We start from the raw sequence: 17,627 nt of genomic DNA, 5'->3' as shown, positions 1-17,627 counted from the left end.
TGTAACACTTTTATTTCCCAACTTTACTCTGGGGAAAATGTAGAGATAGTTTTAGAGGCCCATAAATGTTTCGATTACTAAAAAGGTTAACATTAAGAAAAATACTTGAAACATTTCTCACCTTTCAATGAGTGGCTCTGCTCCTCAAAGCTTTCCAAATGCTGGAGTGTAAAGTCTATGGGAGTTAATCAGTAACCATCATTTCTTCCTTATTGCCTTTTATCAGATGTAAAGGTATATCCTGGACCTGTTTTCAATGTTGATGCATCAAAAGTTATCTAAGAACAAATGATGTTAATCATTATAAGAATGATGATGTTAGAAAATTTTACTTGGAGCAAACAAAAACTAGAAAAGCACCCAGACAGCACAGACCTCCGCCAAGCGTATTATGATTGTCACCAACACTTTAGTCCTACTTTAATTTTATACTCCCTTTCAGCAGACTGTCTGGTACAATTTAGTGATAGTTGAAGGTTTTTATAATTTTTTACCTGGCTGTGTTGAAAATTATGATGACCCAATACATATTTCATATTGCAGAGCTTAGCATCCAGAATATTTCCAGGATCTGGATCGTACTTTTACATCCGTCAGAAATTATGGTGACCTTGTGTTTTATTGTTTTGCACAGCAATTTGACCTTTTATTATGGAGTTATATACACATATGGTGAAAACAGCCCTGTCTCACAATGAGAACGAATCCTTTAAAAAATCCTGGATCCAGACAGTGATCCGGATCAACTCCAAAAATTAATGACTTCTTCCTTATCCCAATTTTGAATATTTCCTGAAAATTTCATCAAGATCTGTTTGCAACTTTTTGAGTTATGTTGTTCACAGACAAACAAACAGACACACTTTTCCCAAAACACAACCTATTTAGCAGAGGTAACAAAAAAAAATGGAATCAAAGGAAAATCTGATGAGAAGCTCCAGGCTGTGCATGAATGAAAATAAACACTGATAAGTTTATGATCCTGATTTCACTGATTCAGCCTGGAGACTTTCGGTGTTGAAATTAACAAAAACACCTACCCTTCAAAAAGCTCCAACTCACATAGTTATTATTGTCTGAATGTTAATGGTTTGAAATATTAGATTTCCACATTTCATTTTTATAGATTTTTAAAAAGTATTTTTTGGCTTTGTTTTCATTTTCTCTCTGAATCTTTGTCTTTTGCCAAAATCTGTCAATCTGTATGGCCGTGAGACATAAACATGATGACCCTTGACCTTTAAAGACCGCTCTCTAATCACAGAGCCTCTTTTACAGACCTAAATTTTGGGCATGATCAGGTGCAATTCAGGTTACATGAAAATAAAAACTTTGACAATGTGTGAATACAGCCAAATTTTAAAATGCAGAATTTTTCGTTAAAGTTTGTCCCTGAGAAAAACAAAAAGATTTTAAAAAATCAAAGCACACAAAGACCTTCCATACCACCTGTATTTATTCTGAGTGCCACATCACCAATGCTCATAAGTTCATATATTTTAAATATTTGTTTTAACAAGCGCTGACAGACAACGTTGATGTCTCATTCAGAAGCTTGTGGACAGTGTTACAGTCAACAATTATGTTGAGCAACAATGTTGGCAGAGGATGATTATGATGATGACAATGAGGACAGTGGTTTGAGGGGACATGAAGCGAAGCCTTAAACAGACAGAAAACTGTAACACCTGATTGTTTTAATTACAGTATATAGATTAACCTCTAAGCTGCTGGCAGGAAACAACAAGAGATGAAGGTTTTGGTCTCAATGAAGAGCTGACAAATGAAGACTTCAGACAATTAACGGCGAGTTTTTCAAAAACCACACCTTTCATTGAAATTACATCCCCAAAAATTCAGGAAACAAACATTTACTCAGAAATATGCCATGTTTTTTTCTGCTCTACAATCCAGTCAATCACCAACTCTATGAAAAGGAATCTGGATATTCTGACCAAGTTTCACTTTTATCGGTTTGTTTTAGGCTTGATGTTGCTGCTGCTGAATGAAGGACAGACAGATAAAGAGGTGCTCAGTGGACTTTGAGAGGAAAGAGCAGAGTTTCCCTTTTCAGTGTGCTTTATGTGGATGAGGGGAGAACAGCTGAGATGGATTCACCAGCTACTCAGATAGAAATAGACAGCACAGAGCCTCCACTACATCAAGAGCTGGTTTTCTAACAACTGCTCTGACCCTTGGTCAGCACACACAAGGCTCTACTCCATCAGTTTCTATCCAACAGTTGGTGAAGTGACTGTGTTGTCATAGAAGTCTATGAGTCATTGACAGACATGTTGTCCATGGCGTTGGGCAGGTCTCCTCCTCCCTTCTTCTTCTTCTTCCCACCATCCTGCTGTTTTTTTGCTTTCTTTGACATCTCCTGATCAATGGGGGCAGGCTTGACAAACTTGATCATCTCTGTTAAACCTGTAGAAAAGAGGATAGGAGTTGGTGAGAAAAGAAGCACTCAAACTAAAAAACTCAAAAATGATAAAAATGAAAACTTCCTGAAGCGGGTAAAAAGTTCAAATGTGACGGGATTTAACAAACTGTTCCAACTTTGAAGAATCATTCCTTCCTCTTGTCTCTTGAACTAGGAGATCTTCGGTTCTGTACCTTGTCATATGATGATCAGTCTGCCCTGTTCAACACTCTTTCTCTGACTTCGGAGGATTTCAATTTTTGTTTAAAATCCTTACTGCTCTGGATGGCTCTGATTTAAGTTAACAAGTTTTGTGTGTGTGTGTGTGTGTGTGTGTGTGTGTGTGTGTGTGTGTGTGTGTGTGTCTGTGTGTGTGTGTAAAAAAAACAATGAGAGCAATGTGGTCCTATCCCCACATTAAACTACAAGTCCCTCAGAGCCAACTTATTTTTTGTTACTCCTGATGAAGTAAACGTCATCTTTATAAACCAAATGACTTTTTTGTTGTTATTCGTTTAAGTGAAAAAAACATGTGAAGTACTTCTTACCAGGAGGCATGAACTCCCTGAGCTTCTCTGGAATAATGATGCCTTCTTCGGTTTGGTAGTTCTCCAGGATGGCACACATCACACGAGTGGTGGCACACATGGTTGCATTCAACATGTGAACGTACTCTGCCTAAAGAACCACACAAGAAGAGGAAACAACATGAGGATGCAGCCACAGACAGAATTTCTGGGTGAACTTCTGTGATCTGTGGGTCAGCAGCAGTAATGGAGCATGCTCACCTTGTCCATCATCTTTTTGGTCTGTCCGTAGCGGATGCGAAGGCGTCTGGCCTGATAGTCGGTGCAGTTTGAGCAGGAGACCAGCTCTCTGAAAGCACCAGAGCCAGGGAACCAGGCCTCCAGGTCCAGCTTCTTACTGGCTGCATGGTTCAGGGCCCCTTCAGAAACAAACACCAGAGTTCACAAAGCTGCGTGGAGCCCAACCCATGGCCTGTATTACATCAATTCCTCATCACAAAATAATAAGTTATGATCAGATATTATTATTTTGTAATAAATAATCATGGGTTAAGTCTATGAAAGTGTCAAAAAATCAAGAATAATTTCATAAACAAGCTTCCTTAAGGGAATTCATCAATTTATGTCTTTTCATTCAAAAGCAGCTCCAAAAAAGGGCTCAATGGAGCAATGTTTAGGAATTAGTGGCAGTAAGTGGTAAGTTTGCTGACTAAAATCAATACCCCCTCTCTAAGTTTTCCTGCAGCTATTAAAACTGCCATCATTGCAATCTTTCTCTAACAAAACAGATTTTTGTGTCATTCAGGTGCTGATACTGCTTAACTGCTACAGATATTAAGAGTTTAAAAAGAATGGGCACGTGTATAAAGTTCTTGCAGGTCTATGGTTGCCATCTAGACGGATCTCTCTCAAGCCTTTGCATGGTTTGCATTTTCAGCAGCTGATTAAATAATTAGTTGGCTAATCATTTCAGCTCCTGTTCCGACAAGCACATTAGCTCTTTAAAGTAAGTACATTAACAAAGCAGGATAGCTGAAACACCAAAAACACCAACATTTTAATGTCTTGTGTGTAGGGATAGGAATTGAAAACCGGTTCCTGTTGAGAATCGATAAGAAATATCTCAATCCATTGATATTGTTAGCCTTTGTGCTCAACAATTCTTTTATCAATTCTTTACATTTTGCCAGAGCCGCCAGGCCTTACATCAACTAGTCTGCTGCAGCTATCTTAGCTTAGCAGTTAGATAACATTTCCCAAGAAAACTCAGATTTCAGCTTGTAGTTTTACTGAAGAACTGACTTCATAAAGAAATGTACATTACTCGCTCTCTCAGGAGATTCATATTCGGTTCATTCGAAATGGTATAAATAAAACATATCAGAAACTGAACTTCTGGCTGGATTGGATCTCTGCGGTCACGTGAGTGTGTGGTGTCATTTCCGGTTTTCCTTTACTCTGTGTACAGCACGGTCGTGTCGTTCGCTGTCAACTATCTTTGTTGTTTTCCCTGCAACGGATTTTCACTCTTTTCCAACTTACCATCTTATCGATCTGTAATAGTTTTCACCAAGCACTCTGCCTTTTTTCCCCACAAAGGTGTACACTTTTTCGGCGTTCTGACGACTGGTTTTTCTGTTAGCCTTTTAGCTCCCCAGCACTAGTGATGTCTTCTCACTCTAGCTCCAGCTCTCACTCTGACTCTCCTTCTGCAAGTCGTTTATGCCCGGTGTGTCAGATGTTTCGTTATTCCTTGTCCTCATTTATGGATAACGATAGATGTATTTAATGCAGCGTATTTGTAGCTCTGGAGGCGAGGGTTACTGAATTGGAGACGCGGCTCCGCACCGAAGCTAGGCCACATTTAGCTATTGCTAGCCAGCCCCCTGTAGCCGGTGCGGGCCGTCTTAGCTTAGCCCGACCGTGAGAGGGAAACATAGCCGCAAGCATAAAAATCGCACGCCGGATAACCGGAATGTTCAAATTTCCAATGAATATGCCCCTCTTAGCAACACACCTGCAAAGAAACTCAACACTCTGGTGATTGGTGACTCGGTAGTAAGGAATGTGAAATCAGCGACGCCAGACACCATAGTTCAGTGCCTCCCGGGAGCCAGAGCGGGCGACATTGAGGGCGACTTAAAACTGCTGGCAAAGGATAAACGTAGATTTCGTAAGATAGTTATACATGTTGGCGTAAATGACTCCCGAAGTCGCCAGTCGGAAGTCACAAAGATTAATTTGGAGTCGGTGTGTGCTTTGGCCAAAACTATGTCGGACTCCGTAATTTTCTCTGGCCCCCTGCCAAATAGGGCAAATGATGAAATGCTTAGCCGCATCTCCTCATTCAACCGCTGACTGTCTAACTGGTGTCCATATAATGGCGTGGGTTTTATAGACAACTGGCGACCCTTCTGGGGCAAGCCTGGTCTAATTAGCCGATATGGCGTTCATCCCACTCTGGATGGCGCAGCTCGGTTGACTCGAAATCTGGGTGATGTTATTAGTTTACCCATCTGACAACTCAGAGTGGAGACCAGGTAGCAGAGCTGCAGTCCTACACGCTCCTATGCGTTTCCCTTAGTGCAGTTTTCCCAGCCACTACTGTTCTAACATAGAGACTGTGTCGATTCCCCGACGAGACCCTTTTTCTACAACAATAACAATAATAATGATAATAATAATAAAGGAGTGAATTATGATAATCTTATAAAAATTAAAACTTTGGGCGCGGATGAACCACATGACGTTAAAGTCAAATGTGGTTTATTAAATATGAGATCTTTATCATCTAAAGCTGTGCTAGTTAATGAAATTATATCAGATTATCACATTGATTTACTTGCTCTGACTGAAACCTGGCTGTGTGAGGGTGAATATGTTAGTTTTAACGAGTCCACTCCTCAGGGACCAATTACATTTTAGTCACTTTCAGTGTAAACTCAATTAAATGTTGTTGGCACAGAAAACCTGTAAAGCTACTTTTTGTACGAAGAAAATTCACAACAGGAATTGGTAAGGGAATCGATAAAGAATCAGATCAATAAGCAGAATTGATAAGGGCATTGGTATTGACAAAATCTTATTAATCCCCATCCCTACTTGTGTGGTTTCTGATTTCAAAGGCTTAAGACGTTTCATGAGAACAGTCAAAGTCACGATGTTTAAAATAAATTCAACAAGTGGCAGAAACAGCTTCACGCTGTGGTACAAGTGTTAACAGGTACGTTGGACTTACCTGAGACAATGTTCACAATGCGATAAGGAATTCCTAGTGACTGATAAAACTCCTCTGCCGTCCCGATCATCTCATCAAACATCTCCCATGATTTACCATCATGTGGGGAGGCATAGACAAACTGCTCAATCTACAAGAGAAAAGGAGAAATAAATGTAAACACTTTATCAGTGCATTATTTTGTTTATTAACAGATAAAGTTACTGTTAATGATTGATCCGATCATAAATTGAGAATTGTTCTCACTCCACATACGAAGGATGTATAAATGTTTTTAAAAAGATGTATAACGTTTTTTGGTAAATTCATGAAAGAATGACAAAAATTCCCTCTGACTTGTTTTGAATCATCATTTCACAAGTAATTCTAATATTTTCCGCAAATGACCTTCTCAAACTGATGCACCCTGAAGATCCCGCGGGTGTCTCGGCCATGGGATCCTACTTCCTGTCTGAAGCAGGTGGAGTAACCTGCGTAGCGGATGGGCAGGTCTTCAGGCTTGAGCCATTCGTCCCTCAGGAAGGCTGCAATAGGCTGCTCTGAGGTGGCAATGAGATACTTCTCATCGATGGAGTTATCATCCGACTTCTCACTGCCTTTACCGATAACCTGAAGTGAATATGGAGAGGGTTTAAAAATGTAAATGGACAGAATCCAGTAACTGCAAATTACTGTTGACTTTTTTTAGACCTGGTAAATTTTTGAAACAAGGAATATCCAACCAGATTTAGAAAAAGAGAAAACTAGAATTTTAAAAACTGTTGCATCAGTTTTTGTAACATCATCTGTTTCTTTTTGAAACCATGCTTCACTTCTCTGGAAAAAGTTTTATTGCCCATATCTGTAGTGCTATTAGTGCCATAAAAAGTAGTGCAAATGAAGACAGATGAGGTGCTGAAGAGGACCTCAACACTGACACTTTTCCTAAAATTAAACAGCAACAACAGAAACACCACCTTGCTTAAGAAATGGTAATATATTTTCAGAAATAGATCTGCAATACATGTGTCCTGTCAAGACATTCTTGCACTTAAAAAGCAAAAACACCAGGAGAGCTGTAGCACACAAGTTGAAAATGTAGTTTGTTTCGAGTGATTCGCTTTGTTTTGCAGTCACCAAAGATGCACACTGTCATCCACTCAGCTAACAGAACCATGTCTATACCGTGGCAAACAAACCACTTTTATAATCAAGCAGCTGGAATTGACATTGCTCCATAAAGACAAGGATAACTGGTTCTTTGATCCTGTTGTGGCTGGTGTGTATCTCTGAATAGTAGACTATCGCTCTCTTGTGGCTGATAAAAGCAGCAGCAATAGTTTAAAAAAATCTCTATATTAAATAAAAACTCCAATAACCTCCACATTTATTTTAATTTATGGCTGGTCAACATGATCATTTCAATTTACACAAAATTAATAAAGTATTCCCAAGTTAGCAAAGTATTTGACACTGCTCTGTTTTACTTTTACAAAACTCTCAAATGCAAAAGATTAATAATAAATAAAATTAAATTTGGACAGTGCATTAAACACTGCTATGTGTTCATAATGTGTAACAAAACTACCAAATTAAGGTAGAAGATACGGATGAGTCTTAGGTCAAAACATTGGTTCTTGTGTTATTTCTAAACTAATCAAAGCAGCTTCATCTATTTTTTTAAAGTTTAATGGTAAATATACAAGACAGAAAATTTCTCTTTTTTTCTCACCAGTCAGTTGAACCACAGTTAGATCCAAAACTCCAAGTGCAAAAACACAAATACCTAAGAAACGTAAATGCCAGTCAAAAGGAGGAGTCTAGGAATTTAGCTCATGTTTCTCACCTTGTACAGCTCTTCGTCAAACTGGCTGAGCTGAGCTACTTCCTGCATCACCTCCTTTCTCATGAAGAAGGGTGTGTATAGCATGGTGTAGTTCTTGCCATGCAGTATCCTCAAAGCATAATTGATCAGAGCCTGCTCCAGGAAAACCAGCGGTCCCTTAACGCAACAGAGGAGAGAAAAACATATCAAGCTGTGTCTTTAAAATCCCAACTCTCAATGGTTTAGTTGTAGTATTTATTTTAAGAATGCAAGTAGGCTTAAAAGGTGACTGCATGAGATTTTCTTAAGTGATTTGCTTAGTTATGTTCCATATTTGTTGATTTTAATCTGAACTCACTTTTAGAAAGTAACCTCTGCTTCCAGCAACAACAGCTCCCTTCTCCCCTTCAAATCCATCAATCATAACCACCAGGTCAACATGAGAGTACTTCTTCTGACCGCCACATTCGCCCCAGGTACGCTCCACCTTGTTGTCTGCATCCTGTCAGGAGGAAATAAGAAATGGGAGATTATTTTACCTATCAGACTTAATGGTTGTAAAAAAAATTGATTATTAGCAGGATTATGAAATAAGTATAGTATTCAGATGGTGTACAATAATGCTACAATAAAACATCATCGGTAAAAAAGTCAAACTATTCAGCAGTCTGCAATATTTATTTACAATATCAGACTTTTAGTTAATCAGAGTTTAATTAAACCTCTAATCTATCCTAAACACAACAAACATATACATGTATCTGTACAAGAGCCTTTATCATTTAACATTTTAGATATGACACCACATAAAATATTATTGTGCACTTAAAGCAACATTCTAGATTCTTGAAAACATAATCATATATTCACAAAATATGAAAGTACTGACCAACAGTACCACTGGTTTTGTGCTAACATAAAATCCTCAGAGAGATTGTTGCTTTGATTGAGCAATATGTCTGCTTTAAATATTAATTTGTATGATTCACAACAGAAATATTTGTGATCATTGGCTCTATATTAAGAAGTATGTATTTTTTGGTTGCCAAGGTAAATTCAAGTTTTTTAAAGTGTGAGGAAGTAGTAATGAATCTTGGTAGGATGCATTTTTTTATAATGTTTTTCAACTACAAAGTAAGTCTTTAAAATACCCCCAAAATAGTCATTATTACTTATAGAGGCATAACTGTAGTTTCCTTTATCACCCTGACCTGCTGTATCAGAGTCAGTCCCTTACCTCATCATTGCTGATGGGTACAGATGGGTGAAGAAGGTTGCCAATCTCCCTCAGGTGCTCAAAGCGCTCTGCCTCAAGCTTTATTCTCTCACTGTCAGTTTTCTCCACCGCCTCATCGACCAACAAACGCACCTTCTTGATCTGAGTAACTGTGAGAGCCTAACATGGAAAAATTAAAAACAAGTTAGGAAGTGGAGAAGAAACTTAACATATTGAACTCAGCAGAAGAATACTGTCACATGGGTGAATTTACTATCAGTCATACCGATAGTGTTTCAGCTGTGAGAGACTCCAGGTTCTGTGCTTCTTCAGGTACAGAATCATCATCTCCCACTGGCTCCTTTTTCTGCATCATCAGCATAAAAAGGCGTTAAATAGGCAAGACACTGCTTCTGAGGAGTGGTTTTGTACACACAGCCTTTTAATTTGGTGCCCCTGATTCAGTGTCCAGGTGCTTTCTTACTTTCATTTTCTCGCCAATGCTCTTGCTGCATAGGTTCTTGGCTTTATTGAGGTTGTCTGCAGTAAAGCGGCCTGTTAGGGTACAAATAACAGTCAGTCATTAAGTACATGGGACAGTGTCTTAAACCGCAGAAGCACGGCTTCAACCTTGTGATATGTACTTGAAGGAGTAATAAAAACTCCAAATTTAGCCATAAATTATGATAAAGTTATGATGAAACCTGGAACCATGTATCATGAAATTAATCTCGTTATCAGTCCACATCAAAAAAGGAATAGTGTCTGTACCGAAGGGGGGGTGCCTTGGCTGGTTATTGGCTGGGATTGCATCAGATTGCACGTTACTAGCCAGCAACGCTAGGCTAACCCGGCATTAGCAAACATTAAGTTGTAAGTCTAACATTATGAAAACGGAAATGAACAGTGCTTTATTGATATCAATCAAAATCCTTATAAATAAGCACAGCTCACTACCAAACGGAAACCAAATGGTTCATGTAGGTTTCTCGAGTGATGCAAAGTGAATTAATGTTAGCCCTGCTGCGGCTGAGTCAGTTCCTCAGGAGAACCAAACTCCCTTTGAAATCTTGCATAAAAGGAATCCCCCACTTAATGACACATAGCTGTGTTCTTCGCGTGGCAGATTTTAGTGAAAGATATCCATTTGATGTCTACATGTGAGTACGGCATCATTACATCAGGAATAAATTATTACTGTCCAAACAAATCGTCTACTTTTCAGGATAGTTCAGGTTAACCTGCAGTAAAGTGAATCGTCATTTAGCACTGACGATATTGCAGGCGGGGCAGGGGAGTAGCCTTATTCTTTGCAAAGGTATCGTTTAATTTCTGTTTTTCATGATTAAAAATCACCGTATCGATGAGTGAGTTTCGTTTGTACAAGTAAGTCATCAATGTCCCCAGACAATATGTTAAAACAGTCCATATTCAGGAACTGAAAGTAAAGACGTCAGATTTTGAAAGGGGTTTGGTTTGAGCTGACGTCCGCCTAACATTAGCATTAGCCTACCCGCGAACGTGAGCTACTACGGCTGGAGCAATAGATACAAAAGGGACTCTTACATTTTCTCCATTCTGTGTCTGCAGCGATCAGTTTGTCAACCAGGTCGACATCTTTGAACCTCTTCCTTTGAGTTTCACGGACGGTTTCTGGATCGCCGCCTTTGTCAGTTCGAAACAGGTCCAAATCGAGCACCATCTTTCCACGCTGCTCGGCTGTCAGAGAAAGTGTGGAAGCGCTTGCTACTCCAAGGCGCATGCGCCGCAAACTGGTAGCCAGTTCACGCTCAAGCTGTCTAACCGGAATTACAAGTTGAACTGTCACCAAGGCTGGTTCTGGACATTAGGGGGCCCTTAGCAAGATCATTTTGTGGCCCTGCTTTGTGGTGGTAGTGATAGTGGAGTATTGCCATCACAAGTACTACACTATGTATGGAAAACCTTATGCATTTATCTTTTCCTCTTTTAATGTGATGAAACACAGTAATTTTACTGCTTAGTCAAAGTAAAGATTACAGACTTGCTGTAATTTTACTACTACTTTGTTACTATTTAAATGGGCTGTGAGGAGTTTGAAAGTGATCTTGAAAGAGGCTCCCTTCTAGATATTTGCCAGATTGTAGTCCACACTTCAAAATGAGATCATCATCGCTAATATCGCTGGTTACAGATTATTTTTTATTGCTACTACTTAGCTTCCAGGTCGAGTCGAGCAGGACAGGATTGTCTTAAGCACTTCAGCTGCCCCTTTCCTCTTTGTCCTCAAGGGTAGAATGAGTCAGTAGGTCGAAGACTCAGCTCTTATTGATTTTACAGCACTATTACTGAATGTTGTTGAAGGTTGAAGTATACTGTTGCAGTGATTAATTGTGGTTTGTTGGCAAGATTATTCTACATTATCCAAAATAAGAATAAAAATTCCTGCACCTAACGGCAGCACCTACAGCCGAATAACTTGTAGCATTGTTGTCGCACAAACCAGGTATTTCTTCTGTCTAAATTCTTGCTTGTGTTGTATGTCGCTCTGGACAAAAGCGTCTGCTAAATGAAACTGTTGGATTGATTTATGGCACGCCTTGGTCTCTATGATAACACCATGCCAGCTGACAAAGTTTAGTTGTGAGAAGAGATATCTGTGTTTTTCTCTGTTGAAAATGATTTCTGTGATTAATTTTGTAGTGATGGATGAAGCTGTGATAATGCCGGTCACAGCTTCAGGGTCGTTGCCCTTCTACAGCCTCCTACAAGTCTCCTGATGTATTGGCCTGTCTCCTAGTAGCCCCTCCATGCTCTGGACACTATGCTGATAGACGCAGCACACCTTCTTGCCACAGCTCGCATTGATGTGCTATCCTGGATGAGCTGCGCTACCTGAGCCACTTGTGTGGGTTGTAGACTCTGTCTCACACTACCACTAGAGTGAAAGCACTGCCAGCATTCAAAAGTGACCAAAACATCAGCCAGAAAGCTCAGGAACTAAGAAGTAGTCCGTGGTCACCACCTGCAGAGCCACCCCTTTATTGGGGGTGTCTTGCTAATTGCTTTCATCATTTCCACCTGTTGTCTATTCCATTTGCACAACAGCATATGAAACTGTATGTCAATCAGTGTTGCTTCCTAAGATGACAGTTTGATTTCACAGAAGCGTGATTGACTTGGATTTGCAGTGTTGTTGAAGTGTTCCCTTTATTTTTTTGAGCAGTGTATCTTCTTTGCACACCAGATTGCAGCATGAGTTCCTCAAGGTTCAGTGCTCGGACCGATTCTTATCGTCTTGTTTATGCTTCTTCGTGGCACTATATTGAGGAAACACTCCAGAAAATTTCAATGCTTTGCGGATGATATGCAGCTTTACTTGTCAATGCAGCCACAAGAAACCAACCGCTTATCTAAACTTGAAGCATGCCTCAAAGACGTAAGGACCTGGATGAGGGAAAACTTCTTACTACTGAACTCATAGAGGACTGAAGTCATTGTTTTGGACCCAAACATCTCAGAGAGGCTTTCTTGAACAACATCCACACCTTGGACGACATCAGCTTGGCTTCCAGCACCACTGTCAGGAACCTGGGAGTTATTTTCAATCAGGACCTGTCCTATAACTTTCACATCAACAGGTCTCAAGGATGGCATTTTCCATCTTTGTAATATTGAGAAAATTAGACACATCTTGTCTCAGAGCAACGCTGAGAAACCAGTCCATGCTTTCGTTTCTTCTAGGCTGGACTATTGCAACTCTCTTTTATCTGGCTGTCCTAATAAGTCTATTAGGACTCTTCAGCAGGTTCAGAATGCTGCAACTCAGGTACTCACTTGGACTAGGAGGAGAGAGCACATCTCTCGAGTGTTAGTGTCTCTACACTGGTCACCAATAAAATCTAGGATAGAGTTTACAATTCTTCTTCTTAATGGCATCAGGCCATCCTATCTTAATGAGGTAATTGTTCCCTATTATCTGTCTAGGTAACTGCGCTCTCAGCATGCAGGTCTGCACATCGTACCTAGAGTATCTAAAAGTAGTACGGGAGGTTAAGCCTTTTGTTATCAGGCTCCTCTTCTTTGGAATAACTTACCAGTTGAGGTCTGGGGGCAGCCAAGGTCTCAACCTTTGGGAGTAGACTTGAAGTGATAATCCGGGATGAAACAAGTTGGGTCCTATCACAAGGTTTAGGGCAGAAATTACCCCTACAGCAGTGTTTTTGTGCAGCAGAAGCCCAGGGCGCACGCACTAAACACCCCCATTCTGCTCCTCTGCCGGTTTCCTCTGCACTCAGACGGGGACATGTTTTACTTGACCAAAAACACAAATAAACGGACTCCCACCGAAAAAATTGGACATCGGGATGCATTCACGCTTTATTTAGAGAATTTTCAACGCGTTTGCAGGGAAGAAGGGGTGTCTTTTTTGCCTTTCATCAATTAATCAGTCAATCAAAGAATCAATCAATCAATCAATCAATCAGTCTTTATTTGGGAAGTGCCAAATCATAACAAATGTTATCTCAGGACACTTCCAAAAATATTAAGGGGTCTAGGCCCATTACAGAAACCCAACATCAAGACAAGATAAGGAAGCTTATCCTATCTTATCCCACCATGAGTACAGGACTTTGCAGCATTTAGCAAGTCACTTTGGCAAGGAATAACTTCCCTTTAACAGGCAGAAACCTTGGACAGATTCAGACTCGTGTTAGACAGACATCTGCCTTGGCTGTGTTGAGTTAAGAGAGAGATAGATAGAGGAGAGAGAGAGGGGGAGAAAGAAGTAAGGGGGGGGGGGCATGATGAAAGAAGGAGAGAGCGAGAGCAACACACATACACTCACACATAGACACATACACACACACATTAATGGCAATAATACAAAGCCCTAGGAGCTGGAGTCATACAGGAGCACAGCAGCAGGCTGTCCACATCACTGATCTAGAGAAACCAACAAAACAAACTCAGAGCCTCCTAGAGAGGTGTATGGTCAGTTACTATAATAGGACATTGCAACTAGGGGCTCTAATTTTGTGGCACAGCGCAGGTGGCAGAAGCCTGGCGCACCCTGCGCAGTGTTAATTTCGTGCGGCGCACCGCCGTGCACTTCCATTTAACAATTTGGTAGACTGTCTGCGCAGAGACGTGTGTGGCAGTGCACCAGGGGGAGGTGAAGGCGCAACAGGGAGAGGTGACAGCATATTCTTGTTGGCTAAAAACAGGCCTAATCTCCCCCGTAAGAGAGCCTGCAAGAAAATGCGTTTTCCCAAAAGTTGGACCCAAAACCCAGTTTTAAGAAAACCCACTTGGGACATTCCTAGGACCCTCACAGATGCACCCTAGAAGTTTAGGAGCCCTCGGGCTACATTTTGTGGAGTGACAGCCAATTTGCTGAGGGGAAAAAACAGGCCTAATTTGCCCCTAGTGAGCCAAATTTTGACTTTCTAGTTTTGGCTGAAATTGCATGAAATATGTGTCCCCTGTGGAAGCCCATGCCATCCCAGGTGAGAAAAATGCATCCTGAATCAAGTCTAAGGGGAAAAACAATTGTTTCGGGTTTTACTAGATTGAGCTCAGAAAATAAGGGACGGACCTGAAATTTGGAGCCAAAATTGAAATTTTCACTTTGGCTGAAATTGCATGAAATATGTGTCCCCCGTGGAAGCCCATGCCATCCCAGGTGAGAAAAATGCATCCTGAATCAAGTCTGAGGGGTAAAACCTCTGTTTCGGGTTTTACCACATTGAGCTCAGAACGTAAGGTCGGGACCTAAAATTTGGAGCCAAAATTCAAATTTTCAGTTTGGCTGAAATTGCATGAAATATGTGTCCCCCGTGGAAGCCCATGCCATTCCAGGTGAGAAAAATGCATCCTGAATCAAGTCTGAGGGCTAAAACCTCTGTTTCGGGTTTTACCACATTGAGCTCAGAACGCAAGGTTTGGGACCTGAAATTTGGAGCCAAAATTGAAATTTTCAGTTTGGCTGAAATTGCATGAAATATGTGTCCCCCGTGGAAGCCCATGCCATCCCAGGTGAGAAAAATGCATGCTGAATCAAGTCTGAGGGCTAAAACCTCTGTTTCGGGTTTTACCACATTGAGCTCAGAACGTAAGGTCGGGACCTGAAATTTGGAGCCGAAATTCAAATTTTCAGTTTGGCTGAAATTGCATGAAATATGTGTCCCCCGTGGAAGCCCATGCCATCCCAGGTGAGAAAAATGCATCCTGAATCAAGTCTGAGGGCTAAAACCTCTTTTTAGGGTTTACCACATTATGCCCAGAACGTAAGGTCCGGACTCGAAATTTGGAGCCAAAATTGAAATTTTCACTTTGGCTGAAATTGCATGAAATATGTGTCCCCCGTGGAAGCCCATGCCATCCCAGGTGAGAAAAATGCATCCTGAATCAAGTCTGAGGGGTAAAACCTCTGTTTCGGGTTTTACCACATTGAGCTCAGAACGAAAGGTTGGGACCTGAAATTTGGAGCCGAAATTCAAATTTTCAGTTTGGCTGAAATTGCATGAAATATGTGTCCCCCGTGGAAGCCCATGCCATCCCAGGTGAGAAAAATGCATCCTGAATCAACTCTGAGGGCTAAAACCTCTGTTTCGGGTTTTACCACATTGAGCTCAGAACGTAAGGTCGGGACCTGAAATTTGGAGCCGAAATTGAAATTTTCAGTTTGGCTGAAATTGCATGAAATATGTGTCCCCCGTGGAAGCCCATGCCATCCCAGGTGAGAAAAATGCATCCTGAATCAAGTCTGAGGGGTAAAACCTCTGTTTCGGGTTTTACCACATTGAGCCCAGAACGTAAGGGCCGGACCTGAAATTTGGAGCAGAAATTCAAATTTTCAGTTTGGCTGAAATTGCATGAAATATGTGTCCCCCGTGGAAGCCCATGCCATCCCAGGTGAGAAAAATGCATCCTGAATCAAGTCTGAGGGGTAAAACCTCTGTTTCGGGTTTTACCACATTGAGCTCAGAACGTAAGGTCCGGACCTGAAATTTGGAGCTGAAATTGAAATTTTCAGTTTGGCTGAAATTGCATGAAATATGTGTCCCCCGTGGAAGCCCATGCCATCCCAGGTGAGAAAAATGCATCCTGAATCAAGTCTGAGGGCTAAAACCTCTGTTTCGGGTTTTACCACATTGAGCTCAGAACGTAAGGTCGGGACCTGAAATTTGGAGCCGAAATTCAAATTTTCAGTTTGGCTGAAATTGCATGAAATATGTGTCCCCCGTGGAAGCCCATGCCATCCCAGGTGAGAAAAATGCATCCTGAATCAAGTCTGAGGGCTAAAACCTCTGTTTCGGGTTTTACCACATTGAGCTCAGAACGTAAGGTTGGGACCTGAAATTTGGAGCCGAAATTCAAATTTTCAGTTTGGCTGAAATTGCATGAAATATGTGTCCCCTGTGGAAGCCCATGCCATCCCAGGTGAGAAAAATGCATCCTGAATCAAGTCTAAGGGGTAAAACCTCTGTTTCGGGTTTTACCACATTGAGCTCAGAACGTAAGGTTGGGACCTGAAATTTGGAGCCAAAATTGAAATTTTCAGTTTGGCTGAAATTGCATGAAATATGTGTCCCCCGTGGAAGCCCATGCCATCCCAGGTGAGAAAAATGCATCCTGAATAAAGTCTGAGGGCTAAAACCTCTGTTTCGGGTTTTACCAGATTGAGCTCAGAACGTAAGGGCCGGACCTGAAATTTGGAGCCAAAACTGAAATTTTCCCTTTGGCTGAAATTGCATCATTTATGTGTACCCCGTGGAAGCCCATGCCATCCCAGGTGAGAAAAATGCATCCTGAATCAAGTCTAATGGGTAAAACCTCTGTTTCGGGTTTTACCACATTGGGCTCAGAATGTTAGGGCCGGACCTGAAATTTGGAGCCAAAATTGAAATTTTCAGTTTGGCTGAAATTGCATGAAATATGTGTCCCCCGTGGAAGCCCATGCCATCCCAGGTGAGAAAAATGCATCCCGAATCAAGTCTGAGGGCGAAAACCTCTGTTTCGGGTTTTACCACATTGAGCTCAGAACGTAAGGTCGGGACCTGAAATTTGGAGCCGAAATTCAAATTTTCAGTTTGGCTGAAATTGCATGAAATATGTGTCCCCCGTGGAAGCCCATGCCATCCCAGGTGAGAAAAATGCATCCTGAATCAAGTCTAAGGGCTAAAACCTCTTTTTCGAGTTTACCACATTATGCCCAGAACGTAAGGTCCGGACTCGAAATTTGGAGCCAAAATTGAAATTTTCACTTTGGCTGAAATTGCATGAAATATGTGTCCCCCGTGGAAGCCCATGCCATCCCAGGTGAGAAAAATGCATCCTGAATCAAGTCTGAGGGCTAAAACCTCTGTTTCGGGTTTTACCACATTGAGCTCAGAACGAAAGGTTGGGACCTGAAATTTGGAGCCGAAATTCAAATT

At 41.1% G+C, this 17,627-nt stretch overlaps 1 protein-coding gene across 1 annotated transcript; it reads right to left on the bottom strand.

Annotated features, from left to right (window-relative positions):
* Nucleotides 1-1,432: 1,432 nt before the first annotated feature.
* sars1 (seryl-tRNA synthetase 1) lies at nucleotides 1,433-10,997 on the bottom strand. Its single transcript, XM_074682472.1, has 11 exons — nucleotides 10,774-10,997; nucleotides 9,692-9,762; nucleotides 9,494-9,574; nucleotides 9,229-9,387; nucleotides 8,350-8,493; nucleotides 8,013-8,168; nucleotides 6,575-6,796; nucleotides 6,188-6,317; nucleotides 3,211-3,368; nucleotides 2,971-3,100; nucleotides 1,433-2,427 (listed from the first exon to the last, which is right to left on the bottom strand). Exons 1-11 carry the CDS (start codon nucleotides 10,967-10,969, stop codon nucleotides 2,273-2,275), a joined length of 1,602 nt encoding a protein of 533 aa, XP_074538573.1. The 5' UTR covers nucleotides 10,970-10,997; the 3' UTR covers nucleotides 1,433-2,272.
* Nucleotides 10,998-17,627: the final 6,630 nt, after the last annotated feature.

The sequence above is a fragment of the Halichoeres trimaculatus genome, unplaced genomic scaffold, assembly GCF_033239565.1.
Source record: "Halichoeres trimaculatus isolate MK-OKI-2021-1 unplaced genomic scaffold, fHalTri1.1 fHalTri1_scaffold_11, whole genome shotgun sequence".
Classification (NCBI taxonomy): Eukaryota; Metazoa; Chordata; class Actinopteri; order Labriformes; family Labridae; genus Halichoeres; species Halichoeres trimaculatus.
This window is presented reverse-complemented; position numbering and strand designations above follow the sequence as displayed.